This window comes from Melanerpes formicivorus, unplaced genomic scaffold, assembly GCF_026170545.1.
Source record: "Melanerpes formicivorus ecotype bairdi unplaced genomic scaffold, bMelFor1.0.p_v2 SCAF_16, whole genome shotgun sequence".
NCBI lineage: Eukaryota > Metazoa > Chordata > Aves > Piciformes > Picidae > Melanerpes > Melanerpes formicivorus.
Window position 1 is genome coordinate 11,502,558 of NW_027142368.1, and position 23,075 is coordinate 11,525,632.

Genomic DNA, 23,075 nt, shown 5'->3' on the forward strand with positions numbered 1-23,075 from the left:
TGAGTGAAGTTCATTTCCAGAGAGACTTATCTGGCACAGTTCCATGGGGGCTTTTTAGTTATTGCTTTTGCTAGGGACAGCCTAATATCTGAACTCCAGCTCTTCTGAGCCATGGAAGAACTTGAAAAAATACAACACATAAAAGACAGACAGATCATTGCACCAGGCAGCCCAAACTTTCCCACTGCAGACTCATGTATCACGTGGTTTTGCACTGGTTTGTCAGCAATTTCCTTCAGTGCAGTTCCTTTGTATTTAGGAATGGAGAATGTACCTGTATGAGACCTAACCCAAGCTGAGGGGAAGAGAATTTAATTAGATGGAAGCAATTTATATTTAACAGTTGCTTATTTAAATTAGGGCATCAACCCCATTATTAACTTCTCCATCTAGAAATGCCTTTCCTTTTTGCATGTCAGGTCCAGAATACTAAATGGATACATGTTACATCAGGCATTTATTCATCAAGTTACAGCTTTGCAGAATTGCAGCATCACCAACATTTTACTGTCTTGGCCAGGTGTTTAACAGCTTACAACGTGGCTCAAACTTGACTTCAAGCTTGATTCCTCTTAACACTAATGCAGCTCAGAAGACTGTTTTACAGTGCTATAACAGCAGACTGGAAACCAGCTCTTCAGAGGGTAAGATACTCACTTTGTGCCTGTTTGTTGGGTTTGTTTTGTGGTTTTCCTGTGGACCCAGTACAAAAAAAAAACCCCAACCAACACACAAGTCATAAAGCAGCAAAACTGGACTTCAGACAAGCTGTATCTACAGTGCCTATACCATGCCTCCCATACGTGTGCTACATTTCTGTAAGGAGATCACAAAATTCTGACTTGGAATTTTTGCTAGGTTTTAGGACTGGGGGAGAGCAGCACATACTCTAAGACTTCACACTGGACAGTTCAACAAGCTTTCAGCCAGACAAGGAGTGTGGATCTAGAACACCCTATTAACAGAGGACTATCTAATTCATGGCCACCTGGAGCCTGACAAACTTGTGATGAGAGTAAGATCGAGAGACCACAGCAGCAGGGAGTGTGGCATAGTGACTCAAGCAGGGTCTCATGGTTTTAGCTCCCTTGGCCCCACCACACAGCTCATGCAGCATTCTCTGCTGTGGAGCCTACAGGCTCAGCATCTCGAGTAGACAAAGTTCTGTTGGCTTCTGCTGGCCCTGCTCCAAATATCCAAACTGAGTACCTTCCAACGTAATATTCCAAGCATAAAGCAAACATAAGCACCTCTACTATCATTATTTTGTAGGTGACTGCACTGCCATCTCAAGCTGAACCATCTAAAACACCCTTGAAACGTTCTTAACTCAACAGAGGTCACCAGCTGTGGACCAACGCTTCCTAAGGATTAGGGTGAAACTCAGCACATTGGTTTCTAGTCAAAACAATTATCAGGTTTGAATTCCAGCCCTGGGGACTTAAATGAATGCACAAAGTCCCATCACTAATATAAACTCATTGTTCTTAAGCTTTAACTGCTGATACTGAACATGCAAGTTGGCATCAGGCAGGAGCAGAGGGAAACAACAGCTTCACAAAGCACGAGAAAGCTGGTGACTGCAAACATACAGAAATACAGAGCCTCTGAGGCAGGATACTTCAAAAATGAAGCACATTCAACCTTCAGAACAGTCACAGAGCATGCATTTCTGTTATAATACTTGAACAGCAGCTACCCTAATTACCTAGCGAGGAAAACCCAAACCACCACACTCTTGTTCAATTTCTGGCATTTTATTTGCTTGCAGGGAAATCCCTTTGCTTAATAGGTATTTATGCTGTGTTCCTTGCAAGGAACACGTTGCCATGGAGCACCGATCATGAGCATTACTAAGTGATTCTGCCTTCCTGCTTTCCTCTTTTTCTTCTGCCTTTTTAAACTGCACATCCTTCACTGGAGGGGCTGAATCTTACTACATTAGCCGTAACTTTTTGCTCGGTATGCAGGGCAAAACTATAGTGAGCTGTGATGATATTTGTTTTGATTTCAGTGAATGTTCTTGTCCAAAAGCTGCTCTTAGAAGTCTTTCCCCATTTTTCACTGGCACTTTGCTTTGACAGAACGGAGATTCCTTTCCTTAGAGTGAGAAGGTGGCAGATGGGAGAGGGAGGAGGATCTAAAGCAGACAGAGAAGTATTGCACAAGACTGATGCTGAACTTGTCAACAGAACAAGATTTCTTTACTACAGTGCTTTAAAAAAAAATAAAAAATCACAGTGGCTGCTTCTACAAATCTACAAAGGATACAGAGTGCCTTGCAGGCTTTATTTTAGGGTATCCAAAATTTACCTAGGAAGAATCTTGTCTTGCAGTTAACTCAATCAACAGTGTACTAGTGCAACTGAAGGAATCTGAGTGACATTTGAGTGACAGCAAATCATCATACTACTCCTGCTGTAAATAGCAGGCAACACAAGGCTTGGATGTAAGCTGACTACATTTGGATTGCTGCCTCCTTTCATTAGGAGGTGGCAAAAGAAGTCTTAGGGCCAAAAGGAAAAATAAAAAAGTCTTAAAAATAGATTAAATGGTCTTAGAGCAGCAGGGATATAAAACCCTGATACCTTAACATTTATGCTTTTGGGCCTACAGAAAAGAAAAAAATAACCACAACAGATGAACTTTAAGGTTATGAATGGTCAGATGCACCCAAAAAAAGGAGCACAGACAAACAACCCTGCTTATGCCTCCATTCTGGTGCAAGGAGACCAAAAAGTCCTGCAACAATGGAGAGTAAAGTCATATTCAGTGACCACAAATCAGATGGTGAGGTGGTCATCCAACAACTCATGGAAGAGTACAAAGGCTAGTGGAACTTCTCCCCTCCTCTGCATAAAACCAACATAAAGACACTTGCTTTTCTTCCCTTAGCAAACATCTGCTTCCAGGAAAAGGCCAGAATTACCTGTGCCCTGGGTTCACATCACAGAGACTCACCGAGCGTTACCAATCTGCCATACATAACACATCATCCTGCACAGTCAACGTGAAGCACACACTAAGAGGATGAATTCACAGGCAGCTGCAAAGTCTGAAATAATCCCATTTGGAGGGCTCAGTTACAGAACTCCTCTTGAAGCAAAGGTCACACACCTACTATGTTGGAACACATAGAATAAACCAGGTTGGAAGAGACCTTCAAGATCATCATGTCCAACCCATCAACCAATCCAACCCACCTAAACAACTAACCCATGGCACCAAGCACCCCATCAAGTCTCCTCCTCAACACCTCCAATGGTGGTGACTCCACCACCTCCCCAGGCAGCCCATTCCAATGGGCAATCACTCTCTCTGTATAGAACTTCTTCCTAACATCCAACCTAAACCTCCCCTGGTGCAGCTTGAGACTGTGTCCTCTTGTTCTGGTACTGGCTGCCTATGTTGCATTGCCAAGGAACACTAACAAATTATGAATTATTCCTGTCAAAACTAGGGAACAGTTTCTTTTCACAGGACTTGCAAGCAAGCACTTATTAAAGCAGCATCACAAAAAATACACACATTGGCAAACAACAGCTACCAGGACTCTGTTAATACAACAAAATTCAGCAGGCTCCTTACCCCTTGAGTATACACACATCATTCACCACTGGCACATCACCACTGGCTTGTTTAGTTTACATCATTCAGAGAGGCTAGGAGTGAGCAAACCTACTGCTGAAACATCTGCAGTTAAGAAGAAATGATAAGTGCCTGTCATTGGGGACTCTGAAGGGCATTCAGGGTCCTGTATGCAGACCTGATCCACTCTTTAGGGATCTATGATTAATGATAAACCCTACTAGAAGAATTTCCCCCTGTTTTATTCAGTTATTTTTCTGACATCATCCACAACTAAAATATATATATATATAAATCATCTCATCAAGTTCAGAATCCTTTCTATTCCAAGTTCTTGAGTGACAGAAATTCTTTCCTACTGAGAAAAATGGAAACTGCAATCTTATAACCATGTATTTTCTTCACTCGTCAGAAAAGGATTGTGTCTTGCATTGCAGAACATCTCATTGGCAGTGGTACTCTGGGGGATACAGAACAGCATGATTTTCCTTTTCAAGGTGAATAAGAGGAGATCTGTGGACAGCTTATAGATTTGTAAGTACTAGCACTGCAGGTCATATATCAGAAGTCTGAGAATCTGCTATATTTTATGAAGTTCCCCAGAGGAACCCAGGTCTAGGAAGGTCAAAGGAAGGGTGGTCATTGAGAACACTGAAGGCCACTCTCACAGCTGCTGTAAGCACTGGGAATTTTAGTGTGGTACAGCATCAGAAGAGATGGCTGAAGCTGTACAAAAGGCCAAATATGCTTGTCAGGCTCCCTTGGTGCCACCTCATGCTCACAGAATAGTATCACTAAGGTTGGAAGATACCTCGAGGATCATCGAGTCCAACCTATCAACACAGACCCCATGACTAGACCAAGTGCCACGTCCAATCTCCTCTTGAATGCCTCCAGGGACAGTGACTCCACCACCTCCCTGGGCAGCACATTCCAATGACAAACGACTCGCTCGGTGAAGAACTTTCTCCTCACCTCAAGTCTAAACCTCCCCTGGCACAGCTTGAGACTGTGTCCCCTTGTTCTGGTGCTGGTTGCCTGGGAGAAGAGACCAACTCCCTTCCTGGCTACAGCCCACATTAAAAACAAATAGCAAGTGAATACAACCATGAACAAAAGCACAGTTAAACACTGGATTTTGTGTCCTCTTCATCAGCTCATTTGGCAGCTTCATCTCTTTCACCTCTTGTCTTGTGGTAGGGGTCCCCATCATAGTCACTTTATCTAGTAATTTGTTATAACCCAAGGCTACATGAAAGGGAGAGAGAAGAGAGAGAAGAGAACTATCCCTGCACCATGAATCAGGTGAAGGCCATCCTAGAACACATTTAATTTAGCAAATCAGTGCTAGAATGTATACAAGCAATGTTTAAGCCAGGATCAACACATCACACATAATTTTCTCAAGGCAACTATTCCATTAGATTTGCAAGTGTAAGGAGTATGTAGGCCAGAACATTTGCTAGGATAGGGAAAATGTCACCATCTCATCTGAAAAATTAGGACTTAGCATACTGCTTTTTAAAATAACTACAGGTTCAGAGGAAGGAGAGATGTTGCTGGGTTTGTTGACTGGGTTTGTTTTGTTTTTAAGAACACTGAGAGCTGCGCTACCATCTTTAGCAAGTTTGGAGCTATCACAACCAAATGCATAGGTAATAAAAGCATTTTGTCCTTCAAAAGACTGATGGACACCAAGACCCTTATATGTAGCAGGGTAATCTCTCACTTCATTCAGCATCTAACTCCACGAAACCATGCCATAGACAACTGTAACACACTTCACCTGATTCCTGTTTGATTTACTTGACCAGCATGAATATACCAAACCACTCTCATTGCCCCTCCCCCCCAACATGTTAAACATGGTTGTTCAGTCTGGAAAAGAGAAGGCTCCGAGGTGACCTAATTGTGGCCTTCCAGTATCTGAAGGGGGCCTACAGGAAGGCTGGGGAAGGACTTCTCAGGATCTCAGGTAGTGATAGGACTAGGGGGAATGGAATGAAGCTGGAGGTGGGGAGATTCAGGCTAGATGTGAGGAGGAGGTTCTTCACCATGAGAGTGGTGAAGCACTGGAATGGGTTGTCCAGGGAGGTGGTCGAGGCCCCGCCCCTGGAGATGTTTAAGAGCAGGCTGGATGAGGCTCTGGCCAGCCTGGTCTAGTGTGGGGAGTCCCTGCCCATGGCAGGGGGGTTGGAACTAGATGATCCGTGTGGTCCATTCCAACCCTGAATGAAACTATGAAACTATGGTGAGTTAAAGGTCTCTTAAAGCCCTGTTCAATATAGTTTTCAGTCTTTCTCACCATTCAGGTAAGCCAAACAATGCACAAGTGAGGCAAAGGCATTTCTCAGAAACAATAAAAAAAGTCCTGGTTTAGCCAGGCTGCTCCTCAGAGACTCTACAAAAAGCACAAGACTGAAACGAGTCTCAAAAGCATATTTTAATTACTTTGTTACATCCCTTCCATAAAGAACTGCTTGAGTGAAACAAGTTCAAAAAGCAAGGACAAGTAAAGGGTAATTTTTACAAATATGCCAACCTTCCATCTGTGGTTTGATTTATTTTTTTTGCCCTACCTTTTTTTTTTTTTAATTCCTCTCCAGAGACAATGTTTTTCAATAAAATGCTTTAGTTTGATCCTGAAAGCTTGCTCCAGGCTTGCACGTCCGAATGGCTGCTTCTGTATTAGCAGGAAGTAAACCAATCTTACTTGCCAGTTAATACCTCCAGATTTTCTCCACTACCTTCAAATTCAGAGTCCTGATTCCTGAAGTGGGCAAGGAGGATCTCTCCTTACAGAAAGCTGGAGGAACAACTTCCCATCCACTTTGCTTTATAAAGCCTTCAATAAGCCTGCTTCGATGAATGCACTTAGTCATGTGCAATTACAGCTGTGTGAGGGAATACATGTATTGTTCCAGAGGTGTCCCTGTTTTGTCACCAGCCCTGTATGTATCCTTACTGCATCCTCTCTCAGACCTCTGTCACCATCAGCATCTCTGCCTTCAGCTTTCAAAAGATTTTTCCAACCTTCATAACTAAAACCCATGTTGCCTTTCCCTCCTGTCAACCTTCAAGTTGCAAAATTTCTACTCAACACCACACTTGGAATTTTGCTGAGGTTGTTACAGGTAGAGAACCCAGAATTACCAGCCCAGCTTACTCAGGCATTTGTCAGTAGGACAGCACTGAAGCCTTAAGTTGTTGCACTTGCCAGTGCTTTCAGCTGCTTTACTGGCCCTGTGCTTTTACTTGGTGAGCATCTTTCCTATGCCCTTCCTTTTATTCCATGTTATAGCCAATACTGAATCTCTCTTTGGTGAGCAACAGTGACTTTGTTACTCCTGTTTGCTTCCTTGAAAATTAAGGTCAATATGCCTTATACATATTGGATAGATTTTTCTTCTGCTTTAAAGTAATTGCTCCTCTTAAAGCCTGAACATAAACAAACACAGTAAAATCGAATTTGTTTTCTAAATACTTAGTATCCATCCAGTGAACCCTCTGACAAAGGACTGCATGCATCTGGACTTCAGAGTCTTCCCATCCTCCTTAATTTTCTGAAAGCAGGTGGCATGACTTTCTTTTCCCCAATACTTGCAAGCAAAGGCTCTCTACTCAGTCTGCTTCAAATGAAATTCCTGCTTGGTAGCACTTGCTGGTTGTTTGCTAGCTTCCTATGACAATTATCTCCTCTAACTGCCACTCATAGTTTCAGCTTCATGGTTTTAGCTGTCCCCAGAGGTTAATACTGCATGCTTGTCTCTTATCCTTCTTTTGTAGGGTTCTTCACACAGCAGAAATATCCCAGTAGATGTAATCTGGTGTCTCACAGGAAACACAGCAACACTTAGTGCACAAGAGCTCAATTCTAGACAAACTATAAGCTGACACCACAGTGATACATAAAGTTCAATTAAAAATTCTACAACAACTGTGAGCTTCTTATCCATAAAAGTAACAGTTTTTAATCTTCAGAGCCAAAGCAGCTCTGCATCTGGTAATGAGAGGAAAACACACTGGAAATCCTATCACATGCACTGCAATATTACCTGTTTATGTGCTAAATGATGTAAATTAAGATAGAGACACACACCAAGATTAATTATATTTTTTAATTGTCTCTCTGAGAAGGAAAGTGATTGCAGCTATTATTAGCTGTAATGCAGTACTAAAATACACTGAGGCAGTTTTTATTCCCAAGATACCACAATCTTAATTGGCAAGCACAGAGAGAAAAGAGGAAGATGAAAAAAGCAGTCTGCAGAGTAAAATCACCCAAAACATTCATCAGTCCAGCGACAAAGCCTGGAGAAGAAGGTAGCTGTAAAATCTACACATCATGTCAGACACAGAAGATGTAGTATAGCCAGATCTTACCCTAAACTCTGAAGTTTCTAGGGGTTCAGTGTGACCCCATTTTTTCTTGTGCCTTTAATTCTCTTTTCACAGGGAAGTATTCTCCCTTTGCTCTAAATAGCGGGTACTGACTTGAAACAATTTGGTTGATACAAAACTTTTTGCACCCCCATCAGGAGGCTTTTCCACATGCTCAGGCTAGCCTTTCCTCATCACCTTACATCCACAAATTCAAACAGTGGGCAACTTGGCTTTCTTCTGGCCCTTCGAAGAGAAGCTCAAAGAGATCAGAGGATCAAAGTTTGTGAGGATAACTTGCCGAAAATAACAAAAAGAGAACCCCCAAAACCAATCAGATATTTGAAATTCATTTTCAGCTTCTACCTTACCAGGGGAAAAATTAGTTTGCCTGGAGCACGAAACACAAAGCAAAAAGACATCTGAACAGCACTGTTCGGGCTCACTGTATCTAAACATGACAGGGAAAGTATCATGTCAGATCTGTAACTAGCTGTATAGAAAGCACTCAGACAGGTGCCCAGTTAACACTATGACCAAGGCAGCTTTTTTGACAACGAACACAGGCAAAGCAGTTCATATTTTAAGGAGCTATTTTAATGGTCAAAGCCACATCAAGAGCTCAATGACATACAAAATGGCTCTGCCACAAATCTAGAAGGTCGACATATAACCCCCATGAAAATGACAACAGTGATGGTTAGTAGAAGTCCTGCCAGGTGTCCTTTAATAAGCAGAGAATGTGATTAGTGCTGCAATGCAAAGAGCCAGCATGCTGCAACATGACTCCACGCTGGTCTGCCAGGAAGCTTTTACAATAGAGACCCTGCCTGCACTGGGGTTTTTCATGCATAATAAATAAAGCCGTAGCCTAGCAGATCGAGAATCCTTGCTGAACACCAGTGCCCTCCACTGTGTGTGCTGCAGACTCCTCCGAACACTACAGTGGCATGAAACGCAAGAGAAAGAATTCCTGCTTTTTCCCCTGATGACAGCCTGCTGAGTCCCCCAGGAGGGAATGTCAGACACACGACTCCCGCCACCCCGTGCAGGGCTGCTGCCAACATCTCCACAGCGCTGTCAGCGTGACGCAGAGCGCCGTCCGTCAGCGCACACCGGCCCCTTGCCCATTGGTGCTCACTCTGCCAGAGAAATATGCATTTCATAAGCTTTTATGCTGCTTCCTCTACTGATGCTTTATACAATGATTTAGTTGGAATAGTGGGACTTCACCAGAAGAGTGTAACCTCCCTAGTTCAGAGGCAGAGGTTCCTCCATAAGAACTCTTCAGCTTCCTTATTACAAAATGTGTAACGAAAGTGTTGGGGATGCCATTAACATCACCGCCAGTTTAGGATGTGTAATCACCTCCCTAATTTTGGGATCACTTTGATCACTTATTTTCCAGCTCACAATCACTATGTTCTTTCAGCATAAGAACAGATATATCAAATGTTAATAGATCATGGAATAATAATTCTTTTACTGCCCCTCTAATATTGTTGCACTTTCCAGTTCAGGGCATTTGAAGCACAACCTGGCATTTGAATGGAGGGATCATTTATCTTAACTTCCTCTACAAAGGCTGTTCTTCTATTAAACTTACCATGGAGTAACTGGACAACAACAGTAATCCTAAAGCCACATTTCTTCTTCCAGACACTGTTACACCACCATCACCTGCACTGACAGTGGCCCTGCGGTGTGGGTCACAACAAAGAGGTATCAAAGCTGGCATTTGTGGACTCTCTCACTGAAGGCAGTTTTAAATCCTCCATGCAAGAAAGTAACACAGCCTTGAGCAGAAGTCAGCATTCACAAGTCAACAGACAATATTTACTAGGAAGATCCATGCCTTTCTCCTCCAAACATACAAAAATACTATGGGCCCAAGCTACCCATGGCATTAGCAGAAAAATCACCAATGAAACTTGGTGTCAGCCACTGCACTACTGCAGGCATGCTCAGACTAGGTAAGAAATGACTGCTTTTAAGTGTACAGTCAAGAGGACCTCAATTCCCCTTTGAAGGCTGCTTTAAAAAATACTTATTTCCACTGAAGCTAATAAGCTCCTAAAATAAGTACATCTCCCTACACATCCTCCAGTACCTGTCTTTGAGAGGACTTTTATTGCTTTACACAGGTCAAAATACTGACTAAGGACAAGGCTAGAAAAGGGATATGATGTTTTATCACAGTTTGAGGGAGCCAGATTACAGAAGTGTCACCTCTGTAATGATTTTTTTTTTCCTTTTTTACTACTGAATAAATTTTCTGGGCTTAATTTTTATTAAAATAAGACATTTGCCTTTGGGGGCTCTTCAAGGCATTCTGTTCTGTGCCCTCTGCTTGCAGCATAGTCAAGATATGCACACACTTTATAGCAACTCTGCTTCTGCATATGTAATATTGCTTCATTAAGCTGCAGCACTACACAAGCTGCATGTGGCTTGCTACGTGTTCTCTGAAAGGGTAACTCTTCTTTTAAAAAGGAGGATCAAAGTCTTAGTGGGGAGCAGGGCAGGAACCTGATAAGAGCCTTCTTGAATACCATTTTTAATCACATACTTTTTTAGGGTAAGTATCAAACCTCCTTACTTTGTCAGCATTGGAAAAAAAACTCCTAGATTCCTAACCCTGGAAAAGTTCAACTTTCTCACAGTGATTTAGTTCCACTGTGTGCTTCAGTCATTCAAAGGTTCTGTCTTAATATCATGACATTGAGTGCTGCATGGCACAGCTATCGCACTCAGGTTGGAAATACAGCCTCTGTGGTGCTAAGTGCACACACAGTTTTCAGTGTTGACAGATGTTTTTCAGATATGAGATGTTATACAACATTTATTAAATAACTATTCCTGGTTTTCTATCAAATATAGGCTGGCTCCCATGATGATTAATCCTTGATTAAGGTAAAAAGTGCAAGGGTTTTTATTACTAAGCTGGGATTTCTGTTTGCAAGTGAAAGCTATTTTCACACCAAGAGCTAGAAGTGAAGATGTTTACATTTTTTCATGTACTAATTATTACTTCTAGCACTTAAAGTTTATCAATGAAGGTATCTCAGGAGGCATCCTGTACATCCTTTCCCTTTATATCAAACATCTACCTCGTGGTCAAATGAAAACTGTTTTTCTTCCAATTTACCCATGAAAAAGGAGTCACTGCCATTACAGTGAAGAGAACAGCCAAATTTTCACTGACTCTGGTAGAAGAAAGCAAGAACAGAGAACTCAAATAGCTGAACCGTACAAATGCAGGCAGACTATATAAAGCAACATGAAAAAACTAACTGCTTGCTAGCCCTACAAATCAGTTTGTATCATCAGCAAGATGATTGGAACACTGCTTCAGCACTTGTGAAATGAATCATAAATCTAGCCTCTCTGTTTTAAAAACGTTTCTATTTAAAAGGGGATGCAACAAAAAAAGCACAAAGGCATTTGTATAGACAACCAGAAAGAGGGACTTGAATATTACACTGTTAAAGGCTTGCTTTTCATATTAAACTCGAGTTAGTTCAGCCCAGAAGTCAGTTATCTAGGCATTTACTGATTAAGAAATAAACTGATGATATGGTTGTCCTAAATAAACTCTGCTTGAATGATGCTATCAGAAAATTGCACACTCAAGGAGACATATTTACGGCAATGTGGTGTGTGATGGTATCTTTAAGGAATGTAACTGTTGACAGGTTTGAACTCAAATTGACAAATAATCAGAAGAATCCTACCACAAAATGTTCTAAAAGCATATGTAAAAATTCATTGCAGAAATAAAATCTGTCATAGTTCTTTAGTTTGAAAAAAATAACAGCATCACATCTCTGTTGTCCTTCAAATTGACTTGCCTCCACCATTGATCATTTTCCTCTTGAATTCAATGAGCACAGCAGCTTAGACGAGAATAAGATGTTCTCTACATATGCAAAAGTCTTACTTTATTTTAACTTTTTTTCCCTCCTAGAATTTCTTTCCCCTACACACTTTTCCCAGAGATTTCTGCCTAGAAGACAGAAAGCTCAAAGGACATAAGGAGGTTGTTCAATGCTTTGCTTTCATGCACACTGAGGAATCTGCTAGCAGTACACTTTCACTTCATCAATTCAGCAAGAAACACAATGTGATTCTTCAGATTGCTCTTCAGTCGACATTCAGAGGCACCAGCCTGACAATTAACACAGGCACGTGACACTGAACAAGCAGGGACAAGGTAAAGGAAAAATCTTTTCTTAAATCCAGCCATAAACTCAAGAAGTTCACCACAAGGGGTAGAAGGACAATTAGAAAATACACTACAGAGTATCTATATGTGAACAGGCTTTAGCAAGGGGGTTGGACAGGATAATCCCCAAAAGTCCTTTCCAAGCCCCACCACGCTGGGATTCTGTGACATCTGAAAATATACTACAGATACAGAACTCCACCTCTGTGGCCACTTAATGAAACTGTTAAGACTTCAAGTTAAATAAACACCTTAAAAATTAGGACATGGAACGCAGGCTGCATTCCAAATAGCTGATTTCTCCACACCTATCACTCTAGACTTAAGGAAATTCTTCAATAATATCTCAATGAATTAGTCATGGCAATCAAAAATGTCTGTGTGGATGGAGTGCTGGACTGTAAGTTGGAAGGCCATTTCGTTTCCAGCTCTGGTTAGCACAGATTTCCTTTCTTCATCTCTCTCACCCTATTAGGAGGGATAATTACACTGACCTCCTTTATAAAGGACTAGAAAATCTACAGTTAGAAATCATCTTAAACACGTAATTATAAGTAACAGCAATCATGTATCAAACTCCAGTTATCAACTCATCACTTGAAAGCAAGAATCTAATTGTTCCTGGAATTAGTACACAAAATTCAATTTTGCCCCTGACATTAGCTTCCTTGTACTTTCATCATTATTACAACAGCTTCATTATGCTAAGATGCACTAAAGAACCTGACCTAACTACCACTGACTGACATTTTGAAGACTTTCCAATAGTTGAACAACAAAAGAGCCAGGACTTTTTTCCTCACTGAAAATTCCCATGTTAAAGACACTTTTGACCAGCTTCAAGCTCAGATGCCACTTTGAACCTGCAGCCTAAATCGTTGCAATGGCTCCATTCTAAAACAGGCCACAGCACTTTGCAATATATTTTGCTGCTACATCCATCAGCCCTTCTCTCCTTACAGGGGCTGGTCAACAAGGGCACCTTTCTGTCATCACCACTTATGCTGCTGGTTTCTCCTCTTCTTCCTCCGCATCTGTATGTTACTTTCCTCCTTTCAGCTGCACACAATGCCCTTAATCACCCAGTATGTTTGCTGTCTGTGCTTTTCTTTCATCTTATGGAACTTAAAAGTGAAAAAAAGGTGAGAGGATTTGATATAAAATTAAGCTACTTACCAACTACTGCCAGATTATGCTCTGAGCCACACGCGACCTGGAAAAGAAATATGAATGAGTAAGAGAACCCCCTTGCCAGTAGAAAGACAACCACAGTTATGGCAGGGAATGAAAAATAACCTCACACAAACAACTACAATTTGTAGGATGTAAAATCAAGGCTGAAGTCCTCTCAATTCTAAACAAAACTTCATTTGTATTCTTACTCGAGGGCTTGGTGGCAGGGAGGTACGTTTGTTCTGTTAATAAACAGGCAATTTCTCCTCACAATGCAGCCACCCCTGGTATTTCAATCCTTAGGACCAAGACTGGCCACAAAGCTGCAAAACATCACGCCCTAGACAAACCTCCAGCAAGGCTATTCATGAGCACAGACCAAATGTAGATTGAACCTTTGCAAGATCAGAGCCATATTGCAAATCCAAAGGGTGATGAAGATTTCCATTTCCTTTCTCCAAGCTGTTTTTCCAGGTGATCCCTGAAGAACTGGTGAAGGCTGGTGGGAGGCCTTGAACACAAGCCCTATGAGGAGAGGCTGAGGGAGCTGGGATTGTTTAGCCTGGAGAAGAGGAGGCTCAGGGGTGACCTCATTGCCCTCTACAGCTACCTGAAAGGTGGTAGTAGCCAGGAAGGGGTTGGTCTCTTCTCCCCAGGCAACCAGCACCAGAACAAGGGGACACAGTCTCAAGCTGTGCCAGGGGAGGTTTAGACTCGAGGTGAGGAGAAAGTTCTTCACCGAGCGAGTAATTCATCATTGGAACGGGTTGCCCAGGGAGGTGGTGGAGTCACCATCCCTGGAGGTGTTCAAGAGGGGATTGGACGTGGCACTTGGTGCCATGGTCTAGTCATGGGGTCTGTGTTGATAGGTTGGACTCGATGATCCTCGAGGTCCTTTCCAACCTTAGTTATACTGTGATACTGTAACTGCACAGGCAGTATTCAGGCTGTGTTATACAGAACACACAGGCTTAGTGTGAGAAACATGAAGTGATATGATCCCTGCGGTCATTTGTCTAGAACGATGAAAAAACACCCCAGAACTCAACTTTTCTGTTAGCAGGAGGCTGGTTGAATTTTTAAAAGCTGCAGAAGAAAAGAAAGAAACTAATGGAAACATTTTCTTCCCAGCTCATTAGGGATGGAAATCAGTTACGACTTTCTTTTCAAAGCAAACTCACAGTGTGTTTTCTTTGCAGCTGCTGTGAGCATGGCACGTGTTTAAGTTGCGTTAGCATCTATCACATAGTAGAACTCATCAAGCTTTCAAAAGTTCTTCACAAGTGATGGCAATGCAAGCACAGAGAGCAGCCTGCTGCCCTACCGCAAGGGCTCGTCTTCCCCATTGAATTACTTCACAATGTCACTGCTGGCATAACGGTCTGACGTAAGGGACAGCAGCTTACACAAGGTTACTCTGCTGAGTGCCCTCAAGTTCTAAATTAAAACACAAGCAATCCCCTCAAAATCCTGTATCTGGTTCACTGTCTTACACCTACTTGCCCATTACACGAGCTACTGAGCTGGATAAAATTAATAAGCACATTCTTCTGCTTCTTCAAAGTACATTTGCAATGATAAAATATAAACCAGAAGTATATGCTCAATTATATTAAAAAAAATAGAAGTCCACACCATCAACATTTTACATGGTTTTATGCATGCATAACTTTATTGGTTTTATGGCCAGAGAAACTGCTACAATCACCTCAGTGTCTGCACAACATAAAACCACAGAAGTTAACAAAACAGCCCTTCTACTCAGCTCATTGTGCTTGAGTATTTGGTAGAAAAGAGATACCCAAGACTGACACACCGACTGGGTTTGAGCAGCTGTGCTACAACTAAATACTGCGAACACTGCTCCTCACAACATAGCCACACCATGAGTGGGACAGTGCCTTCCTAACAAAACAATGGCAAGGAAGACAAAACAGACTCTCCAGGATAGAGGAGCTTAGCTTTAATATCCATTAAAGCATTTGGGAAACAAGGCAGGAAAGATAATTCAAGTCACAGCACAGCCTCATCTTCAGAAAAATCCAAGATAAAACAGCAGGACAAGCAATGCCTTTGCAAGTGTATTAAATAGCAAGGCTGCATCAAATCTTCTACTCCACAGTATTTCAGAGGGGCAAACTTCAACCCCTGACTGTTAAAATAGAGAACCCCTCAGTGCATCCCATATCATTATCCTCACCACAAGTCAGAGCCTTACATGGGAGCAGGGCTGCTTCCTAATGCCTCTTCACTGGTTAATGCTCCCACCAATGCTTCTCCAGCTTAATGGCTGATGCCATGGAAACAAGATCCACACATGGAAACACATGTAAAGGCTTTCTAGCAAAAAAGCAAATTCTGCATCTTCACCAAGTGCTGAAAATTTGAGAAACTGAAGCTGCTGCTAATAAAATAAATAAATGTTACCAGAGGTGTGAATAATCCTGTCTCAGCTGCTTCCCTAGGGAATACACTCACACAGGCACAGGTTCAAAAGCATTGGTACAAAAGAGCTGCTCGGTTGGTGGTTTGTACTTACTGCCAGGAAACCCTTCAGAAACACCACACAACCAAAAACCCACAAAACAAATAATCAAACAAAACAAAAGCCCCCCCAACCCCCCAAACCAAACAAACAAGATGTTGTGTAGAATAGAAAACATCCCCTGACTCAAAGCGCTTTCTTCCTATACACAATAGCAGCAACTACAGAGCCTGGAAACCAGATAAAAGAAGGTTGGTGTCCCCAAACAGCTTTGTACTCTGTTCATATAGCTGGCATTCTGCCCACTGCTCAGAGACCCCTCTCCAGGTTGTAAGGGAGTCAGTCAAACTGCTCTGGATACCAACCAGGCCAGGAATTGCTGTATGGCAGAGACTGGCCCGCTCTGGGGCATTGCCCCCATGACAGCCACTCAGAGGCAGTATGGCATGCAAATCCACTCACTGCAGCTGTGGCCTGATGGGGTAAAACACACTGCAAAGCACCATAAGTAGTGCTGCTGCACACCCTTGGGATGGGTGAAAGCCACCTCAGTGGAAGTGCCAGCTTTGCTAACAGCTGAAACGAAACTCAACGACAAGCTTCTGAAGGCAGTGTCCCGGATTCACCTTTGATGGCCTCATGGAAGCACAGCACACACCACATGGTAGCAGCAGTGCTGTGCTCCAAAGAAGAATGTGCTAGACTGAGAGCACCAGGTTCACCACCTCTGCCTTAGCACAGGGTGTCACCACCTGCCAACACTTATTTGGAGTTTCCTGTAGGAAATCAGTCAAACACACCCTTAGGGGGCTCTAAAGTTAGCTTTCTGAAACAACAGCCTTACTCATCATCCACGCTGCCTGCTAGAGGCTACATCATCCACCCACGGGATTCCTGCTGGCCTGGACACCTATGACTCTGGAGCTCAGAAGGGATCACACTACTGAGGTGAAACAAGGCTGGCAGTGCTTAAAGAGCCTTGAAGGGATTTCGTAACAACTATTTTACCACAAGCTTTAAAATGTGACACCTCCTTTTCCTCGTGACTCCCCTCAACAGGAAACAAACAGCCCAGAACACATAATTTGCTGGTACCAATACAGAGCAGCTGGAGAACAGCATCACTGAGCAGATGTTTTATGCTTACATTAGATGTAATAAACTCTGCAGTCAGCACAGGTCACTGGGAGAAGGCTGGTATTTACTGCAGCAGCCATCATTTTCTGGCTACTTCTCTTCTGTCCCCACCCCCAACAAGCTGCAGAGAAATTAAATTCCAACAGACATCTGCATGCTCCCAGTGGATAAGTACATTCAAGGGTACTTATAAACACACTATAATGCTTTCTAATTGGGCAATATTTTTACATTCTATTTTAATTGGTAAAAAAAATCACTCATCTTAAAGACAAACCAATGACTGCTAGGCAGTGCAGCCTTCTGTGAGCCTAAGGAACATGACCCCGCACAGAAACATTTCCTATTACAGTTTCTTCTCTGTTTACAGGAAAAATTGAGAGTTGTGTAAGGGTATTGTGAGCTCTCTATAAATGATCTCAAAGCACTTTACAGTTGCCTGTGAGGCAGGAAAAGAAGGCTTAGGGAGCATTTCACCCAGAACTTCTTTGCCTTATTATCTGTGTCCTTTCAACCACAGATAAATTGTTTCTTCCCTCAAACTATGTTAGCAAGCTGCTTTCCACCTAGCAATGGTTGTAGTTCAGATCCATCCATCCCTCCAGATTTAACACATGTGGTGAGAAGCAGCCAAGGGACCAGCATTTTATTGATCATACATAGTCAGGACATAAGCTGCATGGATGGTGAGGAAAGTCCTTAGCCCAGCAACCACTGACTCTGGGCAAAACATCAACTGCTTTCTGCAGCCTGCAGATCTGCTTATCTCCCTGCCCTAACAAAACCAAATTGATTGAGTATAAAAAAAATATAATTATATATACACACACACAAAAGTATTTGACTTTTTAAAATGTATTTAAATTATAGTATTAAAAGAATAATATTTCCTGTTTTTTATATATGCATTCCTCCAGATACGTGTGCATAGAGATATATACATACAAGAAAGGTCTGCAGACCTCAATGTGTGTGTGCATATTAGGAAGAGGTGGTTATGTACTGAAGGAGATTTTATCAGGGAAGAGAGGAGGGGGTAAATACAGAGTGCCTCCCTCTTATATCCAGGGCAGAGGTTTCTCTGAGATTAACTATCCCCCTTTTGCTCCCCCACAGCCTTGTGAGGTAGGAAAGTCATGTTCCTTCTTTTGTAGGCTGTAAACAAAAATGTACAGGATAAAACTCATGTAGATATTTAGACACAGCCTCTCACTGATTTCAAAAGGTAATTAAGAGACAAAATACCTTTTGACAGGCAGCCCCTAAGGGACTTACGAGCTCTATTACAAAACAAGTCTGACAAAGTGTATAAAAATCCATGTTTCAGACTAGTACCTTGACCACAAGGCTATTCTTTCCTTTCTTTTCTTTTCTCCCAGGGCTCTGACTGAGGATCTGTTGTGCAACCCATCAGGATAAATATCAAGTCAGAACTGCAGGCAAAGTCAGCCCACTGCTGCAGCAGAGGGACTGCATGGGGGGGTCTGCAGGCAAGAGGCAGAGGGAGCTGGACTAACAAGGGTGATTGCAGATGGAAATATACAAGCATCTCAACGTTAGGGTGCCTGGTCAGTACAACAAAGGACCCCAAAGCCATTTATTTTTGGCTTCCTATTCTGTGAGTGCATGTTAATTACCTACAGTGTAATTACATTCCAGGGTACAGAGACTTCCCTCATTTTCCAGGGATAAGAGCCTGACATACAAAATACATCCTTAAGGATGCATGAAGACACGATGTTTGAGTTGCATCCTGACTCTCGTTGCTACCATTTCTAAAGTTTAATTGCACAAAAGCGTAGCTTTAGGGGGGAGCTGAGCAGGGGAGTGCTCATATAAGGGAAGGAAACCATTGAAGGTATGTGCACATAAGCCCTTTTATCCAGGACCTTAAAAACCACAGCATCTCACGCCTTTAGACACATTTCATTGTGAGGAAATTGCCAGGGTCAGAAGAGAGAAAATGTTCTTTCTTCTGGGCTCAGAAGTCCTAATGGAAGGAGACGAGGTGACCGAGAGACTGCAGATCAAAGCTTACGTAAGACAGGGGAATCTTCTCCCCCAGAGCTGTTCTTCCATGCCCTTGATTAATGTATCGTAACAATGATTTGTACTGTTTGACACTCTCTGTCCAACTGCATTTGTATGCAGAATCCTACTGATGTGAAAAAAGAAAAGAAAATAAAATGAATCTAATTAGCAAAGCTGTCCTGCTTCCAATGATCCTTTGCTAGGAACTCTGTGTTCCTCCTCTGGATCATTTGACTCCTGATTGATAAGAGAGCATCTTGATAACCTAGTCACATTCCTTGGCAAGCAGAAGACTAAGTGCAGCTTAATGCAACACATGTTAGCAGCAAACCAGTACAACCTCACCAGGGAACTGCACTTTGAATATGTTCCTGGCTCTATCAGTTGAAAAGTGAGTTCAGAAAATACTTTTTACGTGTCAATCTAATAATAGATTAGATTAGATCTAATCCAGGATCTATTTGAGCCTATCAAGGTGGATTTTTCGTTCTTGTGTGATTGGCTTTTTGTTTTGCACATAGCTTTACTTTCCACTACAGCAAAAAAACCTCACAGTAGGATTTAAACTGAAGCCTGTGTACTAAGGTCTGGAATAAAACATTCTTCTTCATGACACACCTGACAAAAAGCTAATGTGCCACTTAAAAGCGTGGAGGAAGACAGGAAGCAAGATGGAGTCACTTTCAAAAGAAACATTTTTGAATTCTATATGGAATAGAATACAGAATTAACCAGGTTGGAAAAGACCTTGGAGATCATCAAGTCTGATAGCTTCTGGAGTTATGATCTATGACCTCCCTGCCTAAAACTAATCTCAAAGCCTGCCTCACTTTTCTAGTGCAAGACACAAAGTGCCTTTTCCCCATGCAGCATTTCCCTTTCCTCTCCACCCACCTCTAATAATTCAAAATCCTGCCCTGACAACTGTCTTGCAGTCATCCAAAAGCCAGCTGGCCAACTCCAAGATCTTGCCTTTGTGTCCACCATGCCATAACTGACTTACATATAAGTCTCTGCATGTGTTCCCTCTCTGTAACACCAACCATAGACAAGAAAACGCTATGCCATCCACCAACTCACTGAGCACCATGCTTCCAGGAACAGCTTCCTGCAGCTAAAAGGAAGCAGTTGAGCTTCTCCAGTTGGTGCAGCTTGGGTCTCAAAGTGCTTTCAGGAGATGGAATCAGTTGTAATTTCGAAGCAAATAAAGAAACCTCAAGCCAATCCAATAACAAAAACCTCCCACAAACAGACACAAACCCCAAAAACACATTACCAAAAGCCAACCAATTTTTTAACATCAGGAGGGAAGCACCACAGACACATAAGGCTGTCAACAAAGAGATGAGGCACAAGGGATAAAAATGAAAGGAGGAAAGAAAAGCCAGTTGTTAAAGCAGTCAGCATTCCCACAGAAGGTTTACATCACAGCACTCACAAAGTTTACTTGAAGGCAGGTGTGGTCAGATTGAAAATCTTAGCTCTGTACTGTCTGCCTCAAATTGAGATGGATTGAGATGTCAAGACAAAGTAAGATCCATGTCCACCAACAAGAAAACCACTCATTGTCAGAAGACCTGAGGACAATACAAAAGTTGCTGAGGTGCCTGTAAGAACACCCAGTGGGGTTAGGTTTTAGTAGAATGACAGGAATGTTGCCAAGACAAGTGAGATAAAAATCTTTACAAGTCAGCAAGGTCAGCTGGTTCTCCACTGCCTGAAGATTTTCCAATTAGTTCTCATATCCTTCTTCAGACAGTTGCCTCCCTTCTTTGGGATTCAGAAAGTATAAGCATCTTTCATTCTTGCGAAGTCAAGCTCCATCACTTCCATATCTCTCAGCACCACTAGTCAAAATTGTCCATTTTTGTTAACCAAGACCTGAGCCACAGGCCCTGAGAGCTCATAGGTACACCCTCCCAAACCCCTCTGTGCAGTGCAAATCCCATGAGGCCAAAACCCTCACTAACTTTACAGGCATCTCTGTCCACATACAGATATGAACTGGAGGAATGGGGTCTTCATCAGATGTGCATTTCACCCAGGGGGAACTTCTTCACCATTTTTCTCAAAATGATTCTGATGTAGATTGTTTCAGCCACAATTCCCAGCTCCTTACAGTTTCTATGCCTCTCTCATGTAGAATGAGAGGCCCTAAGATGAATACCTGAAAATCTATTTGGGCTTACTCTGGGCCTTAATCGAGGCCCACGAAACCCAATTTGTCTGAGGAAATGAAAGAAGCTAAGGCCACAGAAACAAAAATGTTTCAAGCCCTCTTCACACACTGATCTGCCTGTGCCATCACCATACACATCCTTACCACCAGATTATTTTGATGCTTTCAGGTCAAGAACTGTAGCTTGTAGCATGCCAAAAGAAGCTCCCTATGCTATTTTACATGCAAACAGCAAAAAGAAAAATGTTCATTACAGCATACAAATGTCAGCATTACCTACCCAAATGTGCTAATTTCTAGTACTGTGAACTTCATGAAATGAATGATTCTGTTACAAACAATGATTGCAGGCAAACATTCTGTTAAAGTACATATCATTATCCCACATTTTATAGACTTAGAATAAAAGTCATGTGAGCAAGCCTTATTTGGCAACAAACCAGCAAAATCTACGGGAAAAAAACCAACCCAGCAAACAAAAACATTTCCAAGGTCCCTTTATGGATGTATAGCAGAATCTGGGCTGCATAGCTCATGCCTTGACACTGAACAGTCCATTGGATTTAAACTCTTTAGAATATTTTCTGGAGTGAAGGTGGAGAAAACCACAGAGCAATCAGCTGTGCATATCGTGGGAACTGAGCTCTCCCTTACCTCTGGTGTTATTGCAACTCTCTCCCTGCAATTCTGCATTAAAAGAAGAAATTGCAGAGAACTCAGCACACACAGCCTGCAAGGTTACACAATAGCCCAAAGCTGTGCATTTTTGTAGAGCTGACAGGAAAAATAGCACTCCTCAGAAAGTTCATACCCTCAGCCAACAGAGTCTCTGGGCATTCTATTTAGATATTGTGAACAGATAAACACTGGCCCTGAAAGACCCCCTTAAAGGAGGTAAGTGCTGCTGGTGTGGCCATGGCTGGGGCCATACTTCCTCAAAACAAGCCATCACTTGATTAACCCTGAGGGAACTGGCCTCACTGATGTGAGATCTGACCCTGTTGACTCTCTAGAACTCTTTTTTTTTTTTTCCTAGCATGTAGATTTCTTTGGTTTGCATGCTTGTCACCTACACTATCCTTCATTAAAAAATGCCTCTGAAATACCTAGCAGTATAATTAAAAGAACATCATCAATGACATTCTAAAGAAATACTACTCTTATTTTAAAGTGCAGAGGCTTTTTTGCTTCTTCCAGAAACAAATCCAAATCCATGATCAAATTTTGAATGTGTCAGTTCTTAAACATCTAGCACCAGGAGGAAGACTAATTTTCAGAGAAATTACTGAATGTTCAAGGAAGCTCTCATGCACAGCTGGACTGACCTTTCATTTCTGTGCTAGCCCTGTAGACCTCAGCGAGCACTGCTGCTTGCACAAACTGGCAGTACACAAATACACTGTCACTGGAAAGAGTAAAACCCACTATTTCATCTTCTAAGCACTTTATGTCCTTTGAAAGAAATAAGCAGGTTACTGGAAGGACTGAAGCACTACTGTGTAATATCATTTGAAGTGTCCCCATTGGACCCAGCACCTTTGGGAAATGCTATTTAAGATTAACTACCAGCTGTTCAAGAATGCAAATCTTTGCCTGATTTCCAGCACAACCCTCACTGTCTCTCCCTCTCCCACATATAGGCATGTAAAAATAAAAATGGTATTAACTGAATTTGTAGTCAAAATCCCCCTAGCACATTAAGAACAACTCCTATAATATCACTAAATAAATGGGGGGGGGAGCACCAAAACACATTTATCACACACCAACTACCCTAACTTGAAGGCAGAGTTTTCTTGATTCATTTACTTTCCAGCAGAGCTACAGGCATGCAGCTTCCATAAGGGTTAGCCTCATATAAAAATAACAAGTCAAGA

At 42.2% G+C, this 23,075-nt stretch overlaps 1 protein-coding gene across 1 annotated transcript in view; it reads right to left on the reverse strand.

The window, feature by feature from the left end:
* Positions 1 to 23,075, reverse strand: part of SERGEF (secretion regulating guanine nucleotide exchange factor) — a 144,592-nt gene that overhangs the window by 46,704 nt on the left and 74,813 nt on the right. Inside the window, exon 10 of the mRNA XM_068148112.1 lies at positions 13,370 to 13,406. Coding sequence (XP_068004213.1) covers positions 13,370 to 13,406 — 37 coding nt within the window. The remainder of the gene's footprint in view (positions 1 to 13,369; positions 13,407 to 23,075) is intronic.